Raw genomic sequence first — 20225 nt, 5'->3', positions numbered from 1 at the left:
GGCTGTGTGGAACCTGAGATGAACATCCTAACTAGGGGTTTTCTGTGTGTGGTCCCCCTGCTTGGGGCTGCCAAGACCCAGGCTGGAGGGCGCACACCTCAGTGTACCCTATCTGTAAGTTTGGCATGAAGTTTAAAGTGACTCTCCTCTGTGGACCTTAAGCCACATGCGATGTGCTTGTCACTGGGCAATACTAACAGTCCTTCCAAAACCTTTTCCTTTTGTGGGGGGGGAGGGGTTAGTTCCCTGGAGGGCTCCACACAGCCTAGTCTGAAGGAGAGCCAAGCCCACGGTTATCTCCCCCCTGGTGGACTCTAACGTGAGTGACAGTACTCTGCGAAAAAGCTGTGACTCGACAGATGGCTTCTGCCTTAGGTTTGGAAGTGTTCCACTTCTTTCTGTGGAATAAGATGGATTTCTCCCGATCAAGTTAAAGCTCTTAATTGCTTGCAGGTCGTGTCTGCCTGTCAAGCATGGATTCTGTGAGTTCTCTTTATGTGGAAAGTAACAACACGAACTATTCTGCTTGACGATGTAGTTGTCAATGAGAGCTTGAGCCCAAGGGTGCTTGGACAATACATGAAAAGGATTGCGAGAGCTAGGAGATCAGCTGTTGCTCGGGACAGACGCAGCTACAGGACAGGACAGGTGTGAGGGTTTTTGTGTGGCCATGCAAACCGGGTCAACTCAAGTCGACATTAGCACGGACACAGCTACCCTTTTGGTTCAGCTCGCCCTGTCCTGATGTAACCTGGAGATGCAGGTTCTAGATGAATTTCGAAACTGGAAAAACAAATCGGGTCAAGTGAAGCAAATTCAGTTTTTATTCTATACAATACATGAATATATGCATAAGTTTTCCTTAAAGAGCTTGCAACCCTGAGGCAATGTCCTTGGGTATAGAAAGTACAGAGCAATAGCAAATGAGAGCTGAGCTCCAGGAACGAAATCAAACTTCAAGAAATCGGACTTCCAAGAACATAATTTACTATGAACGCACCTGCATTATACCAGCAGTTTTTACACCTCAACTACGCCTCTTCACCCAGCTCTCCCGACTGTCTTGTGGTCCGCACATCGGACAGCCTGACTCTCTCCAGATTTTACATCATATCCAGCGCCTTCCTTTCTGACTGAAATTTAACCAATGAGTGTGGAATTGACACATGGGATTTCTGTCTGGTGAGTTGCTAGAGAGCTTGCCTGGTTTTTGACTGCAGCATCTGCCCACAGAAAAACTCTGGCTCCCAAAGGGGACTGGATGCCATCTGACTGTTGTAACCTTGGGGGTGGTCCTTAAGCATCCCCTGGGATATACCAGAGGGGAGGTTTCTCCTCTGATTCGAGGGTTACACCAAGCTATGGCTGAGCTGAGGAGGTGGGAGGTCTTGGCTACTGCATTCAAGAACCAGTGAGTCTGAGGTCCTCAGTTTTCTGGGTGTACAACCCAGCCACTGTGAAGATGGGGCAGCAGATGGGGTGACTGGGGGCAGGTGCAGGGAGATCTGGGTGTAAGGAGACCATTGTGCTTCTTATTCACCAAACTCATGGATGGTCAAAGATCTTCCAGTAAATGGTGAAAACCTTTTTTGGATTATTTGGTTTTCCCAAGCTTTATAAACTTATGGTGAGGGCAAATGCTTATGAGAAACTAAAAGTGAGTTTATTATATTCTTATATATTATCATCTCCCCTCTGAGGATAACACAGAAGTGTAAATTAAAAAGCAGACAAATACCTATAAGGTGACTCGAGCTAGAGTGTGACCTTTGCCCTAAAACAATCGTCAGGCCTGGAAAAGCAAATCTTGCAAGCAGAATCTAACTTTGTCTGGCCCACTGATACACAATGATCCTGAGTCCCTCCTTGACTGACAAAGTCTGTTTTGCTGAGGAATATCCTCCATTAATATTCATTTTATGTCATAATTATTCCAGGGGGTAACCAGTGCAGCTTTCTCCTTCTTTCAGGCAGTGCCTCTGTCCCGGTCCTACCGGCTGTCTGCTCACTTCACTTATCGGAACTCCTGCGTGGCCGGCGGAAGCTGGACACATTCTCATTCAGTGCATAGATCCTTCGGGAGAACTCTTCAAATTCTCCCAGAACTTGTTCGTCACACTCCACTGCCACGGCATTATCCACTGGGATGCAGTTAAAGGCTTCCAGCTGATCACCGGAGGTGAAACCCGTGGCTTCCATCCCGATGATCTCCTCCGCCTGCTCCACAGTACAGCAGAGCTCAGGCTCGGACCCCGGGTGGTACTCCCCCGGGAGGCGGACGCTGGAGGAGCCCGCCTGCTCGCCGGGCAGCAGAGTGCCGTTGACCGTGGATGCGTGCCCGGAGAGGGCTTCTTCTTGTTCTTGGCCGGTGCTCACACCCACATGACCGCCGTTGAATCTGTCACCCAAATCAACTCCTTTTTTCTTGTTTTCTTTGGAGAAGTCCAAGGAGGTATCCAAGGAGGAGGATAGGGATGTTGTCTTTCTCTCAGATTCTCCTGCAGAAGGGATGGCGGGAATAGGCTGGGTGAGCGCTGAGTTGTAACTGGGAGGAGGGGTTTGGTACTGGAGTCTCTCATTCTCTGAGCTGGCCCGTTTTCGGTGTCCTTTGTCTGGGGACGGGATCCCCCCAGAGAAGCCTACGTCTGTACCTCCAAATATGGAGCTTTGTCTCTTTGGAACAGGGATGGCACTGGAGGTGTGGTGTCTGTCACTAGAAGACAAAAAAAAAATGAGAAGTTACTTTCAACTTTCGAACTTAGCCTAAGCCTTCTGGATCCAGAGACAGGAAACAATATATTTAGGTTCGAGAGAACAAAAATTGATAATAATCAACCTTAGTATTAATTGAGTGAAAGAATGCAAGAAAAAACACGAAGCATTCTGAATTCAAGTTTGAGAGCTTCCTTCTAGAAGGATACAAGACACACTAAAATATATCCAGAGGACAGTCCTCAGGGTGGGATGGGGGTAGAAACCATGTCGTGTGGGGAAGGGCCGAAGTAACTGGAGAGATGGAAAAGTATTTGAGGGACGTAATCAACCTCACGGGCCTGAAGCGCTAGCAATATTTTTATTCTTGTTTGAAATATTCAACTTAGGGCACCTGGGGGGCTCAGTCAGTTGGGTGGCCGGCCAACTCTTGGTTTCAGCTCAGGTCATGGTTTTGGGGTCCTGGGATTGAGCCCTGCATCAGGCTCTGCACTCAGTGGGGGAGTCTGCTTCAGGATTCTCTCTCCCTCTCCCCCACCCGCTGTTCATGCTCTCTCTCTCTGTTATAAATAAATGTTAAAAAATATTCAACTCTTATTTTATCTTCATAAAGCAGGCATCCTTATTTCGCAGAGAGGTTAAATGACTCTGATAACTTCAGGGAGGCGGGGTGGCAGGCTAAACTAAACCCATGACTCAATGATCAACAGCTTTTCTGACACCAACATGCATTACAGAACCAGCAGAGCAGGGACTTGCATCTGTATCTGTATCTATTAGATATTATTATCGATCTAATATATATATCCAGCTATTTTTTTAATGAAACATTAACTTGGAAAATGGCTTCTCCTTCCTAAGGCTGGTCACACACACATGGTTTACAATGCTTGGTCTTCAGTGCCCTCTCCTGAACTTGAGTTCCTTCTCAGGAAGACACTTTGGGGCCAGCAATAACAATTACGGCTTCACTATACAAAGCATTTTAGTTTCTAAAGTGATTTCATGTATCTCGTTTCACTTGGTTCTCACAAAAACCCTGTCAAGAAAGTAGGGTATCCACTACTACTACCCTGAAGTCTGAAACAATAAATAATCACGAGTTAATGGAAATCGAGAATACAGACCCTGGAAATGATGGTCACAGCAGATGCTGTGCTGGTGAGGCCAGCCTGGAGTATGGATCACTGTTCTAGATAGTACACTTGGGTGGAGCCTGTCCGCTCAATACACCGATGTGAACAGACAGGGGCCAGAGACAGAAGGAGGTGCAAACACAAGATCCATTTGACTTGGATTCTTCAAGAGAGGACGCATCCAGAGAAGTGGCTTGCAAAACAGCAGCTATCAGTCAAGCAAAGAGGCTAGACATGGAACTATACCTGCCCAATGACCAGCTATTACACATGCCAGACCTTGGGGAGGGCAAACGGATGCAAGACAGAGCAGGCCCTGCCTCTGAGGAGCTTCCAATCTTGCAGGAGAAAGTCAGCCATAATTACTGAAACAATACATGGTCAAGTTATGCTAAGTGCCCTGAATAAGAAGGAAGGAGCTAGGGCTCCTTCCACCACTGTCCTCAGCCACAAGCCCTCGGGCCAGCTGCTTGCTCCCTCTTCTCTCAGACTTTTTCTGATGCTCGATTATGCCCGTGGTCTCAGACATCTAAGAAAGGGTTTTTCTTCTTGCATAAAGGCAACCACCAGGCTGCTAATCCACAGGCTCATCAGACTCCATAGCTTGGCTGTAAGTGCTGGTGCCAGGAGAGATTTCATAATTAGGGGTGGTCACTGGTGCACATATAAAACAAGGCAAGTAGACCAGCAAATTACTGTTTTCAGTTCTCAAGAGAAACAAAACAAAACAGAGAAGAATCTACTGGCCTTAATTTAGGCTTTCAGTTAATATGTTGTCAAAACTCACAGTAATTGGGTAAGCCACACGTTTTTGCCTACCTTGTTGATTTTACTCTACCACCTGCTGACAGTATCCCTCTCTAAATGATTCTGCAGGGGCCCTAGGTAATCAGACTAAAACACAGCCTCAGGACTACCCTTAGACCTTCTATTCCGGGCACACAGGCCAAGCTTTCAGTTGCCACCCCAACCCAGAAGGAGGGACACATCACGTGCAGCAGCCTGGAACGCCGCAGGTGGTATCCTTGGCACACAGCCAGAGTCAGGTGCAGGAGCGCTCGCAGCTATGAAGGCTCAATGACAGGGCCCCCCTGCCGCCACCCGCACACCTCCCCCTGCGCCCCGCAAGCACCCTGTTCTGCTTCTCTGTTGGGCTGCAGGAGGAACAGGCCTGGGCCCAACACACTGTGCTGCTGACACAAGAGGAAAGGGGCTTTTGCAGCCCTCTTAGATTAGGAGACTCTGTGAAAGCTCTCCACAACTTTGTACAACAGAAAAGTAATCAAGCATGACATCCCTCCCCTCTAATCTATTGGGAAGGGAGCTATGATTTTCTTGCCCATCAATAAAGCTGAACCCTCACATCTACCTGGTGGAAAAGGTAAGCAGGTGGATGGGTTATGCGGTTTGCTCAAGGCTGCCTCCAGAGCCCAGGCTGTTGCGTCCCAAATGGGAAAATCACATTCAAATTCAACTAACATTTGCTAACTGCCAGTGAGATGCCCAGCCTCCAGCTGAATGCCCTTACGCAGGCTTTCTCATTTAACCCGCCCAGTCCGTCTCGAAGCGCTGGGGTGCTTCTCCGATTTTAACGTATGGATTCTAAAGGCTTTGCAAGGTAGAGACTTAGTCATTTTCTGACATCCTTTCATCAAAAATCCTTTAGATTTTTATGAAAACCCAGGTAATGACAGTATCAGATACTATCTGGAAAGCCCAAGTAACAGTAAAATGTCCCCTCTGAAGAATGGTAAAGAAATGACTTATTACAGATAGCCAAGAATGTCTCCGTGTCTAGAATTTGCCCTTCAGTCACCACATGTTTTCTTTCCCCCATTTGTAGCCACGTGTAACAAGACCTTTCAAAAGTTTTTTATTAAAGTCTTTCTTATAATTGTAAAGACGGTAAGTTGAAGAAAAGGGGATCTTCTTGACAATGCTGGGCCATCGATATGAACACGCATTACGGACAGATATTGGGAAGACAAGATGGGACACTTAGTGGCGTTGGGTCTGGGTCTCAGGCTCTCCCGCCCACACCCACGCCTCCCTGGGTCCTCTCTCACTGCGTGGCTGGCGGTGTCCCTGCGCTGGTGCTCCAGTCTGCAGGCCCTTGTCTTTGGTTAATGTCTGCTTCTGACTCGCTGTGCCTGCCTGCGGTGGATGGCCTGAGAACTGTGTGCCAAGTAAGAGTACGTAGGCTTGAGTGAGGGGGCCAGCTACATCCAGGGCATAACATTCTTAACTTTATGAGTTTTGTAACATTAGTTTTGGCTGCTCAGAGTTAATTTTTTTTATTACTTCCAGGATCTTAGCAGTGGTCCAGATTTTTCAGATAGCTGAGTTCTAAACAGCTGAAGTGCTGAATGATCACATTAAAATATATGCAAACACACATGCATTTTTAATTATTATAATAATTTATACTCCCTGGAAAACTAAAAAAATATAAACTATATGAAAAATATAAATCACTCACAAGCCCATTACCTATCAAATAACCACAATTAATTCCGAGTATTTTATTTTTAGACTTTGATTTTACATATGTGTGTTTAATTAAGAAAGAGAAAAAACCTGAAGTTATGTTTGTGGTACACACACACACACACACACACACTCTCACAATTCTGTATCCTGCCATTGGATTTTATTAAAACCTTTCGGTAAACAATTTTAAATGGCTGCTCTACTGAATGGAATATTATTCCCTTATTTTTGTATTTGCTATTAAAAAACAAACTGCTACAAGCATCTCTAAAAACATAATTAAAGACTTCTAATAAAATAATTTGGATTTTAACATTTAATAGAAAGTTTCTAGAATGAATCTTTGTTACACATTTTAGTACAAGCTAAATTCTTACAATAAGAAAAGGGGCATTTTTACCTCTACCATTGCCTAAAATACAGAAAGGTAGCAATTAAAGAGGCAAATGATAGATCAAAAAAGAATGCCTGGAAGGTTTCAAGATTTTTTCTGTCTGATTACAGTCTGGCTTCATGACTATTTCATCTAGATGGAAGAAGAGGTCAAAATGCATAGATTTACTAATTACACGACCAATTTTTAAAGGCTGCTGACAATTTACTTATCAAATGAAATTGGTACATTATTTAAGTTGTGGCGATGAGTCACTAATCAGGAATTTTTACTCTTAGAAACAACCGGAGTGAACCTGGATGTTTTGGGGAGGGGTATATGCTGCAGGAAACATGGTCGCTTTGCTCCATCCTCCACTCTAGTCAGGGGTCCCTAAGGGCCCTGTGGCACTAGATCAGGGGGCCCAAGATATGAGGTGTGGTAACTAGACCGAGTCCCCTAGCTCACCACACACATTCTCATCAGCAGTTTGCCTTGAGTGGATGTCTTTTCCAGCCTGGCTTAGGTTCAAACTGGAAACCTGGAAACATGACATCTGGGGTTTAATGCTGCAATTAAAAGGAATTTATTAAAAAACAACCCAAAGATACTGTAATTGCCAATTTACCAGGCCATAGTTTAGGGAAACACGGAATAGGTTGTTGAGTAACTGAACCACATCGGGACTGTTAGATTACTTCATGATCAACCTTTTGCTACAAGTACAAAAGGATACCCCAGAGTCACAAACAATAGCCTGATGAGGGAGAAGCCAAGTAGTTTGTAGTTCAGAGATCAAGGAGGGCAGTCTGCTTTAAATTTGGCTTCTCTGGATCAAGTCTTCTCTGATCTCTCTAAATTAAGGTGATTAATTTCTTTCTCATTCTGTGCGTCCTGATTTATTGCAGTCAGTTACCTGTTGTTATGTCTTCAGCTGTAGCTGGAGACAGGGGTGGTGATGACAAAGGAGGCTCAAAACCTGGATCCTGCTCCAAGCGCTGCAGCCATGACTGTCGATCTAAAGTTTTTTGGTTTTGTTTTAAGATTTTACTTATTTATTTGATAGAGAGAGTGAGAGAACACAAGCAGGGGGAGTGGGAAAGGGAGAAGCACGCTTCCCATGGAGAAGGGAGCCTGATTCGGGGCTCGATCCCAGAACCCTGGGATCACAACCTGAGCCGAAGGCAGACGCTTAACGACTGAGCCACCCAGGCGCCCCTCGATCTGGAGTTCTAACTTAAGGTTAGACTCACCACTTGCTTGTTATATGACTATAGGACTGTAGGCAGCCCCTCCTCTTCTCTGTGCTTTAGTTTTCTTCATCACAAAACAGATCACTGGACTACAGCAAGGATTAAATAGCGTACTTGCAACCCTTAGCAGAATGCCTGGCATATAAGCTACTGGCAGCAGAAGCTGTTAACTGTGGCTGCTGTCATCATTATCAGCTTCCATGGGCTTTGAATTCCAAAAGAACTGCCCTCATTTTACAGAAGGGGTGACTGAGGCTCAAAGGCATATAATATCTGGGACCATGGCATATAGGTAACCAGAAGTAAAGACCAAAATTCGGGTCTCCTTCCTCCTGCCATTTCCTCCAGTACAGAATGCTGTTTAGAATGGGGACAAACAGAATTCCTCCCCCTTGCCCCGTCTCCACTTGTGCACAGAAGGGAGCCAGCTGCAAGAGGGAGAATGAGAACTTAGGCAAGTGTAAAAGAGTTTTGGAGGAAAGGTACTAAATCAATCAAAAGCAAAACATCCCCCCAGTTTTTTTTTTTTTCTTTTTTCTTGAAGACATGGGGTGGGGAAGGCTTTGAATAAAGTAGAAATGCTCAATTGCCTCTATTTACATGATCTACCAAATGCTCAGGGACTATAAAAACTTCCCAGCATCCTTGGAGGTACATTCCAATTGTCCCCAAACCCCTGATGTATCATTTTTCTATATGAATCTAGCTTCAGGGAGAAGGAATTTTTCTAAGGGGGGAATTTCTATTGTCCCGTCCTAAAGGAGGAGGATCCTGCTCAGCCTTCTAGGACCATTAGACAAATACTTTGCCATGAAGCCAACGTGGGGGACAGCAGAACCCAGTTCATTCCCAACCCCCTGCTGCTCTTCCTGCCTCTGCCACTTTCCCCTCCTCCTCTTCTTTCTGCTGGTTTTATTGCCTAAAGCAATAGCCTCCTTTAAACAGAAGGACTGGGAGAGAGAAAATAAGGTATGAAAGCACCAGTCCAAAATGCGATTCCATTTCTACGTCCCCCTACATAACATTCCAGAGCTCGGCAGGGAGCCCCAGCGGCACAGAGCCTGGGAGACACCTAAGCACCAAGTGCTCTGAACCAAGGTCTCCTCTTCTGTGAAACGTGGAGAGCCACCTGAAGGTGGTTACAGCAGGAGTAAAATTCCTAGTACAACGAGTAGGTACGGCATAGATTGTTACTAATGATACAACGGCAGCAGCTAACAGTAAGGGAGTGTGATGAAGTGAGCACTCTGTGGATGGCTTTCTACGTGGTCTCACTTCAGCCTCACATCTTTGTGAAGTATTACAAATGTTGTCCTCCTTTAACCGATGAAGAAAGGGAGGCTCAGAGGTTAGGTCACTTGCCTGAGGTCAGAAGCACTCACTGTGACTAAACAGACACAATCTGACTAAATAAATTAGGTTGGTTCTCTCTCCCAGTTCCCAGGACTTGACACCAAAACATAGACACTTAATCATGCTTCTACTTGAGGGAGGAGGGAGACTCAGAGGAATAATGTTTAGGCTAAGCGGCTTGGTGTCTTCTCTTGCTTTTCTGTTCTTGCCTCTATTTTTAAGTTTGGTGACTTGTTTGGCTTCCTAGGAACTGTTATTCTGCTGTAAGAATGCTGATGGAGTCCAAGCATCGATTATGAAAATAGGAATACATTTTGCCACCAAATGATGTAAATGTGGAGACTCAGGGGAAAGGGAAATAAAGGAAAAACGTAAAGATTGGCCACATTGAGAGAGTTCCTGAAGGCAGGGTGAATTTTTAGCCATGGGGAATGGTTTTGTTCCCTATTCTCTTTCAGATTCACTTTTGCTGGTTCTCTCGGTCTATGGCCAGGTCCCACTCTGTAAGGTACTGGGAGGGAGCACAGTCCACAGTCTCAAATATGTGTCTTTCCCTCCTACAGAACGTCTCCTCTGAGGAACATTACTAGATCACAGCTGGTCAAAATGCTAAATCTTGATTGTCTGGATCCCGGCCAAAGTCGACAGCTACAACTCAGTGGGATAAGAATACTTAAAAAGAAAACAGAAAAAAAACACCCTGCTTTTAAACAACATTCGATCTTCTTTCTCCCCCTGCAGCAAGATATGACCTCACGGCTGTGAGGCCTCTCCGTGGAGGTGTTTAAGTTGGTTTACGGCCATTAGAAATGTTTGAAGCTCTAGGTACTCCTCTGCGCCAATAGCATGTCAACTGTGCTAAAAAAGCAATAATAGTTTCTCACCTTCTTAAAGATTACTGCTTAAATAATGCAGAGCAACGACAGCGCTGCGCCCAGTGCCAAAAGCAGGTTGCCAAGGCGAAGCTGAGGTAGAATTACGTCTTTTGGCAGCTACGGAATTATGACATAAAGTTAGTTTTTTTAAAAAAACAACCTCCATAAATTAGACTACTATCCTTTTTCAGAATCCAGCAAAAGCTGGGATTTATCTTTCTCCTTGCTCTCTCAGATCAAGCAGAAGCACAGAGACTCCTTTTGGGAAAGCCAAATTTAACAGCTAGATCTTATCTCTCAGGAGGTGGCTGGGGGTTAACGGTTTGAAGCCTGCAGTATCCTGACCACAGGCAAGCAATCTAAAGACCTCTCACCATTACCAGATAAGCGAAAGTGCTTAATCTTTGCCCAGGATGTTAACAAAAACAAGAAACAAAATAAAAATAGAAACAAATTTGGGCCAAAAGCATAGGCTGAAACCTGTGCCAATGGTCACCTTTCCCCTGGGCTCGGCTTGGAAGGTTTTCTGCCAAAGTCTGACTAAATAAAAACAGAAAGTTTAAAAAGGTATAACTGAACAAGGGAGCCTTTAAATTTTATTTCAACTAAGGACTGATGGAAAGACGGATTTGTAAAAGAGAAAGTTTCAGAGGCAAAGGGTAAAAAAAGCAAGCTGAAGAAATCCATTTCCCCAGGCTACGTGATCTGACCGAGAGCCTGACCATCAGGCCTCCATGGCCCTGGACAAGAAGGCCTAGCTTGGGAAAAAGAGGCCTCAGCACAGGACAGCGGACAGAGGCTAAGGGGATACCCACAGGCAGGAGCTCATCTGAGGGCCAGCTCCACCTCAGTCTCAAGGCCGAGTTCCCTGGGATCAGGGAATAGAGAGTAATCCTTAGTGAGATAGAGAGGGGTCCCTGGATGAGTCAAGTCAACCACGTTACCCATCAGCTTTCATTGTAAGAAATCACCATACAAATGGATGTAATAAAATCACAGTCCGGCAACAAACATTATGAAGACCATAAAATGGTCTGTAGGAACAGAAAGAGATGCTGGAGATAATACCAGGGGCCCCCTGGAGTGTCTGAATGGAGTAATAGAGTATTTAGGCTGAGAATTGGCGGTTGGGGTGGGGGGAATGTAGCCTCCGCCTTTGGCAGGGACACTGGAGGAGGCAATCTCACAGAACCCAGCCTCAGGGAGATGTTCAGAGACAGACTAAAACCTTGGTCAGAGATTGCTTTCTGAATTTCAAAAATAGACTTGCAGAGAGAGCTAAAGGAAGTTTTAGGCTCCATAAGCCAGTGACAGAATCTGTGCAATGAAGTCTTCGAAAGATACTTTAAAAGCCCAACTACCTCCACATTTCTAATAAGCTCTGACATGAGCTGAACCGTGGGGCTCTGGGTGTTTGTTATTTTGAAAGAAAAATGAATAGTGCCACCACCATTTCCCAAGATGCTGGAGGTCTCTAGAAGAAGTGCCTGAATTACATTAGCTGCCATCTAATCATCACTTAGTGACAGACTGTGGGGCTCCGGGGGTAGTTTCTGGGGAACCTTGTCTTCGGTAGTCCTCCATACTACCAAGAGGTGCAGCATGAAACTGTATGAATACTGACAAATGATTTACTCCCTGATGCAAATATTTATTAAATGTTTATTATGTGCTAAACACTAGGGACACAATAATGATTGAAAGTAAGGCCCCAGTTCCTGTTTTTGCAGAGCTTACCCCACAGTGGACAGGACAGATACCTGTCACAGTGGAGAGGACAGAAACCTGTCACAAAATTATGACAAAAATGTAAAATGATAACCTCTGACACATGCTGTGCAGGTGAGGACATGGGCTAATAGAGCGTGTAACAGAACTGATCCAGAAAAGGTCAAGAACTGAAGCGTTCGTAGAATTTTTCACCGGGTGAAGAATGGGTTGGTGGTTAAGAGCATCTTCCAAGTGAAAGGAAGAGCATATGACAAGCCCCTGCATCTCATCAAGTGGAGAGCAGCATGGCAGAAGATAAAGCTGGAGAGGAAAACAATGTCTAGATCATGTAGATGTCCACAGACCAAATTGATAATTTTTCTCTTTAAGCCATTAAAGCATTTTAAGCTACTGGTGTGTGTGCCGGGGGTGGGGAAGGCAAAGGTGGCGTAAAGAGAGATCTATTAATTGACTGACTGATCAGTTTTTTGGAACGTACCCTTTGGTTGAAGTTGGAGAAGAGATGGGAGGGGGCCCAGAGTGGATGCTGGGGACCACAGGCTGTGCAGCAGTGTAGGTGGGAGACAATGGGGGCTTGGACCAGAATGGAAATCTACCAATATAGATAGTAGACCTGTCAGGAGAAATCAGTGGGGGTTTCCAAGGTTATGGGGATGAGAGGGCAAGTGAAGAAGCAAGGATTATGCATGGCTTTCTGGCCACTGTCAAAGAATGGATGGAGATTCCATTTGCTTAAACAGAGCACCGGAAGACCACGAGGCTTATGGTGGTTGGGGCAGCCAGCAGGAAGGAAAAAAACACAGGCACACAGCACGTGTTGTGAAAACATTCAGGAGGTAGTCTGAAGGGAAGGGAGGTGTGAAATCTGAAAAGAGACCTGGGCTGAAGATTTTGTGCTTGTGTTTCGTTTCAATTTGGGTAATAATTAAAATGATGGTTGTGGATAAGATCACCTTAGGCTGGAGAATAAACTGGAGAAAAAAGGGCCTAGGACTGAGCCTTGAAGAGCTCCCGTTCTTTATGCTGAGGTAGAGGAAGAGGAGATTGTAAATGAGAGGGAGTGGTCAGAGAGGAAAGAAGAAAACTAGGAGAGTGTTATAATGATAGCATTCTTTTCCTGAAATCACAGGGTGCTAAACAGTCCCATGTATAAAACATTTTAGTCTTAACGTAGTTATAAACAAGGCTTGAGTAACAAAGTGGGCCTAAAACTGTTTGGCCTGGGTCCAAGTCCAGCTCCTCTGCTTGATGGCTGGGTCACCTTTAAGTTATTTTCACCTTTCTGTACCTCAGTTTCCTCATTGAGAAGATGAGGCAGGATAGTGGGTCCTAATTCTCAGGGTTGTTGTAAGGATTACATGAGTTAACTAATACACTCAGAATGCTCTGGAAGAGTGCCTGGTTGGCCCTAACAGTCATTTGGCATTAGCTATAATGGCATTACTTATTATATACTGCTCTTTACTAACAGAATTGTGGAAGAAGCATCACATAAAATGATCTTAAATGTTAAACTCCAAACTTAAAACACAGGGAATTGTATCTGAATTGATTTTAAATTCAAAGGTCATGCTGAAGTAGTCAGTAATCATTTTTAATGCTGAAAACCCTTGTCAGCTTTTAATGGGCACAGACCATAGCTCTACAGGCTTCTTGAAACTTAATACAGTCCTTTAGATCCAGAAGGATGCTTATCTGCTGAGAGCTGGCACGTGCTACACAGGCCCTTCTAAAAAATACTGACTTCTTAGTACAGGACACATTAGCGGCTTTTCTGCTAATTCTTTCCCTCCATTCATTTAAACATGCCCATCTTCCAAAGCCCAATTCGAGTCCAACCTCCTTTGAAGCCTTTAACCATGTCGACTTAAAGTAATCTCTTTGAACAGCCACAGCACTTGTAATTAGCCCATCCAACTGATGTTTAATACGCTCACTCGTGTTTCAACACATATTTCAGTAGACGTTACTGACATCCACGGTCACTGTCTGGCAGTCTCCTAGGCTCTGGAAATGACAAAGTGTATAAAATAAGGTTTCTATCAGAAAGGAGTTCCCATTGTAGTCAAGAAGATGGAGAGTTAACCATTAACCAGAACACCATGGTGCTTTGCGTACAATGCACACTTGGTATATTGCAGCAGGAGGAAGCCAGTGATCATCTGGAGGACTCATCACAGGAGGCCGTATTCAATCAGCGCCTTGAAGGATAGGGGGGAGTTAATCGGTGTGTGTGGTGTGTGTATTTGTGTGTGTGTGTAGGGGGGCAAGAGTAAGAAATGAAGTGAAGGGTCGTTAAAGCAGAATAAAATACAATATGTGTGCAGTCCAGCTATGGAGCCAAGTCTTGTAAACACTGTAAGGGGGGACAGGACTTGTCTTCTATTTCTTGAAATCTACTCTTTCACTTTCCAATCGAACACAGTAAAGAGTGAGTATTAAATGAACTTATTTGTTTTATGAATAGATGGATTTAATTAGTTGTACTCAAAAGGAATAATTTATGTTTTTTTTCTTTTTTTGGCAACGTGTTGAGAAACATTCTGTTAATGTAAAAAAGAAGGTAAAAAGAAGAACATGTTATTTATAACATGAAAAACAAAACTATTTAAAGATACAGTAAATCTAAATGAGAATATTATGCAGCCATTAAAATGATGCTAAAAAGTTTTAAATGGCCGTTATAAAAGGCTTAAGATGTGATGTACAGGGGTGCCTCGGTGGCTCAGTGGGTTAAGCCTCTGCCTTCGACTCAGGTCATGGTCTTAGGATCCTGGGATCAAGCCCCGCATCTCTCTGCTGAGCAGAGAGCCTGTTTCTCTCTCTGCCTGCCTCTCTGCCTACTTGTGATCTCTCTCTCTGTCAAATAAATAAATAAAATCTTAAAATAAAAAACAGATGTGATGTAAAGAGTAGTATATACAATTGTATGGATGGACTATGCTGTCTGACACTGTAGCCACCAGCCAATGGTCCCCAAGTACCTGCAACGTGGCTAGCTGGATCTGAGACATACTGTCTTTAAATATATACCAGATTTAGAAGGCTTAGTATGAAAAAAGGGATGCAAAATATTTTATTAATAATTTTAAAAATATTGATTGCATGTTGATGAGTTATAACTAGATTTTATTAGAATTAAATAAAATAGTAAGATTAATGTACCTATTCCTTTTTACATTTTTATAATATGTCTGCCAGAAAATTTAAATTTACACACGTGGCTCAGACTATATTTCTACTGGACAGCACTGATATAGACTATAGGATCTCAACTATAAGAGAAACACACAGAAAACTGATCAACAATGGTTTTTGTTCCTAGATTGTGGGGTTATTATTCCTCCTTCATCTGTATATTTTTACACCTCCCAAATTTGATTCATTGAGCACATATTACTTTATAATCAGAAGGAATTAACAAAAGTACACAAGACACACATAAAAACAAAGAGAAAAAGAGTCCAGTTTGGTTCAAAGACTTAGTTGCTGGGGGTTGAGAAAAGAAGCCCAGGGATACCCAAATGACTTTCTGTCACTGATGGAGGGTTAGCACACAAAGGATGTTGGCCAGCTGTTCTCCATCCTGACTGGAGACAGAAAAAAGCGGAAATGGGTGTTAACCGCAGGAGGGGGCCTGTAAGTTAAATATAGGGAAGAATTTCCTGAAGCGAGGGTGTTTAAACTCTGGAATGAGTTATGGAAGAAGCCTGGTCCCCCAAGGTCTTTTAAAATACTACAGATACCCATATGCCTTGTGTGTTCCTGTCTAGAGGCAACGAGATGACTTGTCAAGGTTCCTTCTAAAATAGCTATCTTGGAGTAAACAACTCCAATAAAACTTTCTTTTTCATTTATTTTTGACCAGGCTTCACTTTTCATATTAAGGATGCCAGTTTGCAAGAGGTACTCTGAAAGGCAAGCCCATCTGATGCCGCTACCTTAAGTGGTACACTTGAGACTTCAAAGACAATGTCATTTGATCTAAATTTAAAAACTAACATCAGTTAGACAGCATGTTTTTTAAGTCCCTCAGGGTCACCTGCCAGAAACTACTGCTGAATTCCATGTAAGCATGATAGAGGGAAGGAAAGAGGACACATTTGCTTTTAAAGAGGATTTCAAAAAATGTTAATGCTGGATACTGCTTCATTTTCAAAGGTGAATAGCTTGGCTTAAAAGCTAAACTATTATAGTACTTACTACCTTCAGATTAAAAAAAAAAAGTAGACTGGCCCACTTGCTCTTGATTTTCATTATTCTCAGTTTTAAAAAAGGGACTTTCTTAAAATGTGCCAAAGTTCCTCCTTCCTGCCTGCCTTCCTCTTCCTCCCTCTCTCCTTCCTTCCTTCCAAAGCTGTTCAGCTTGGTCCTCTCTATTTATGAAAAGGAATGGAAGACTAGATAAAATATAGGTCACCAGAAATGCCATCTAGAGATTTATACCACTTAAGTGAGATGACCCAACACAAAGCCACTAGTTGTTTCTGCCTAAGTCCCACCATTAAGTGGTAGAAGGAATCCGGAGAACTATTCTAGCAAGCTGCGGGATAGTCAACGATGCTTCTCTTCAGCGTCCCATCTTCAATAAGGTCACAGAAACTGACGTGGTCTCTATAAAAACTGCACACCTGGTCCTAAAACGTCAAACAACTCAGACCAAGGTTGACCTCCAGCAGTTACCAGACTGTACACTGAAGCTGGGTCTCAGGCTCCAGACCCAACGTGACAGCAAGAATGCACAACGCACAGGGAAATTCTTGCAAGTCAAGTCCTTCAAAATATTAATTTGTCTTATCCACTCATTTAGATTCCAAACTAAACAACTGTCATCTAAACAGAGCAGGAGTTACCTTACACTTTTGAATCTTTTTTGTCTCTTAAATAGTGCTATATGCAGAGGAGATAGTTAATGAATTGTTAAAAGCATAAATCCTACTTAACAATACTTTGCATAGTCCTTTTTAGTTTATCATTCACTTAGACATGACCTCATTTGCTCCATGCAACTATGCTTGGGAAATAAGGCTGGTGCTACTAACTTAATGAAAATTAAGTGACAGAGCTGAAATTGGAGCCTACATTTTTTGATTCCCAGATCGAGTGCTCCTTCTGCTGTATTACGCTGCCTTGCATGAAGTTGCTGATTTAAGCTCTGTAGTTGAGAAAAATTAAACTTGGAATGAAAAACTCTACATATAAAGCAGGACAGATGGTTTTGAAATCCCACTTTTATTATGTCTTATTCTGAAAAACAAACAAACAAACAATCAGAAAAAACCATAAAATTGGGGGAAGGCAAACACTGGGAGCAAACATATGTTTTAGGCAAACCCATGTGCTTCCTTCAGCTTTCTTTTCTTGAGGAATGGAGATGAAACATATAATCATTTCTGTTTCTTTTGGTCTTACAGTTCCCCAATTCTTCACAAAGTTTTCTGACTCTGAGTTTCTTCCCTCTCTGAGTGTATGGGGTAGGATAAGCTTCAAAGAGTGTTTTCACCAGGACTGCTGCCTTGATACCACAGCAGTGTATTTTCTTAGTGCTCTGGACTTGACTCTGGTAGATTTCCCTGTGGAAGGTAACAGGTGTTCGAAATCATGTGGCACAGAGACAGGAGGGCTGGGGAAGGGCAGAGAAAGAGAAGGATGACCACTGATTAAGAAGGGGCAGCATCATGTGATAAAAAGACAAGAGCCAGATATCTGGGTTTCTGGCCCCAGCTCCATCACTTAGGAGCATGTGACCTTGGCAATTCACTTCACTTTACTTTTTTTTTTTTTTATATTTATTTATCTATTTGAGGGAGAGAGAGAGAGAACAGGGGGAGGGATAGAGGGAGAGGCACAGAGAATCCTCAAGTAGCCCCCTGCCCCGTGATCACAGAGCCCAGCACCCACTACCACAGGGCTCCATCTCACAACTCTGAGATCATGACCTAATCATGACCTGAACCAAAATCAAGAATCAGCTTAACTGACTGAGCCACCCGGGTGCCTCTCACTTCACTTCACTTCACTTCACTTCACCTTTCTAAGTCTTGGTTCTCTGATCTGTGAAATGGTGATTATTTGCTTTGCCCTCCCAAGGTTGTTGCAAACTTAAATAAAAACATGGAACATTTTGCAAGTAAGAGACTTATATTTATAACTTCTAACTCCATATGAAAGGCACCTATGAAGGTAGGTGCCAAAAAAAGTAGGTAGGCAAACAGATCTGTAGGATACTTATCTCTGTGGCTCTCAAAGGGTCTTAAAAAGGACTTGGGGAAAGCAAGAGGGAGAAGATGGCTATTTTGTATCATTAACTTACAAGATGGCCTGAGCCACTATTAAAAAATGTGACCAAGAACCATATACCATACCTATTTGTAGATATTAAGGGAAAAACAAAATACCTATAACAAAGACTGGATTAACATTTGAAGACAGAGATAGTAACTATGATTCACTTATCCACTACATATTTATAATGACAGCTACCCCTTCATGACTGCTGTGTGTCAGGCAGTATGCTAGACGTCTCTATATTTAACCCACATAGCGACTCTATCAGGTAGGCACTAATGACTCCATTTTATAGATAAATTGAAGCTGACAGCTTAAACTTGTTTGAAGTTTCAGAGACCGTAAGTGGTGGAATTGGTATTCAAAACCACAGTCTTTTCAGGCTCAGTATGACCAGGCAACTGTTTCCCTAACCTACTCTGTTCTATTCTCCAGTCTTCACATGGCCAAATTCTTCCTGTTCTCTAGGTCCACTGAATGCTGCCTCCTTTAGTGAAGGCTCAGCCCAGGTCTCACTCACAGCCCCCACATCAGGAAGTCAATGACTCTCTCTGAATGTTCCAAAGAACTTATCTACCTAGAATACTTCATACTTTCTATTTTCCATTATGTACTGCTTGTTTCCATCACATTGCCTCAAATAGACTATACCCTCCTTGAATGTAAGTTCAAGGAGTATATTCCATGAACAGAACAAGACGGATGGCTAATTTATTCACTCACATAACTCCAGGCTTCCCTGATGCTAGGCTGGGACCACAGGATGAAAAAGACACAGTCCTCAGCGGCTCAAGAGCATAGTGGTTAAGACTTCCTGGGAGAAGTGAACCTCTGCTACCGAAGGACTATGTATTTAACTTGGTATCTGCCATTGTGCCTGTTGGTGAGTGAATGAATGAGGTCGGACATACTCAGAGTGAGAAAGCAATACCTGGACAGGGCAGAGGCAAGGGCAGGCTCTTCTGTGTAGTGGGAACTTGTCTGAGTAAAGAACTGAAATGGGAAACAGTGTGGTCTGTCTGGGGGTCAGCGGAGAAGGGGTGAGAGAGCAGTGGAGAAACACAGTCAAGGCCCTGTCCCAGGACCTGAATGCTGGGGCCCCATCACACAGCCTGTTCACAACCACCCCAGCGACTCTGTTTTAAACTTATCGTCTTACTGGCAGGCATCAAGCCGCAGCTCGTGTATACATTCTTCCCTGACCGTGATTCAGCACGAGTGTCAGCTGCGCATGTGCACGTCAATTTGCATCTGAGACTGTAGTTAGTAGCAAGAGAAAAAATGGGATGTTTAAATGGCAGGCTGGTGGCTTTTAACCAAACGACTCAAGAGTACAGCCTCTGACTTGAAATTCTGCTTTTCAAAACCATGTTACTTGGCAGTTACAATGGGATCAAGTGATCCTTGATGAAAAAAACAGGACCTCTTTTGGAAAGAGCTAGCCTAAAGCACCAAGCACTGTGCCCCATGTAAGTCTGTTCATGAGGAAAAGGGGTTAGTTTTAGGATGAATCAGATAGATGCTTTTGATATTAGATCAGAATCCTGTAACGTGAAAGAAAAAAAATCCCGTCATTAAAGAAATTTTAATCACACTGTCTGTCCTTAAAAAACAAAATAAACAAGCTGTCAAGTAACTTTGAAGCTTACCATAAGGAGGAATTCAGTGACTGCACTGATTCTTAGCCAGTTTGAAATCCTCGACACCAAAAGAACATACAGCAAGTCTGCTTCCACGGGGACCAATCTGTGAATGGTAACAACCACACGGAACATGGAAGTGTTTTCTTTTACAAAAGATGTAAGAGGCTCCCTCAGGAGTGTGAGTTTTTTTACCCTCTGCCCTAAGGAGCACTGGCTTGGGAGGTAACTCCTTAGTCCACGGTTGCGTTAGAAAATTCTCAGATTTCCTTGGAGGCTAAAAGGGCTTGTTCCAGCTTTGTTTACATTTGTAACTTCCAGCCTGGCTTCCTGCAGTGGTTTCTACTTGGAATCATCACGTAGCACTCATTCTG

General features: G+C 43.5%; 1 protein-coding gene across 7 annotated transcripts in view; it reads right to left on the bottom strand.

Moving 5' to 3' along the window:
* Positions 1 to 801: 801 nt before the first annotated feature.
* UVRAG (UV radiation resistance associated) overlaps positions 802 to 20225 on the bottom strand; it is a 302103-nt gene continuing 282679 nt past the window's right edge. For 5 of the 7 annotated variants that reach the window (XM_045071444.1, XM_013064295.2, XM_045071445.1 and 2 more), the window contains one exon: positions 802 to 2713. In XM_045071444.1, coding sequence (XP_044927379.1) covers positions 2011 to 2713 — 703 coding nt within the window. In that variant the 3' untranslated portion in view covers positions 802 to 2010. Of the gene's footprint in view, positions 2714 to 19860; positions 19958 to 20225 lie in introns of all 7 variants that reach the window. The other 2 variants (XR_006604217.1, XM_045071448.1) reach the window with 2 other exon arrangements.

This window comes from Mustela putorius, unplaced genomic scaffold (assembly GCF_011764305.1).
Source record: "Mustela putorius furo isolate JIRA1106 unplaced genomic scaffold, ASM1176430v1.1 tig00003987_pilon_pilon_pilon, whole genome shotgun sequence".
NCBI lineage: Eukaryota > Metazoa > Chordata > Mammalia > Carnivora > Mustelidae > Mustela > Mustela putorius.
This window is presented reverse-complemented; position numbering and strand designations above follow the sequence as displayed.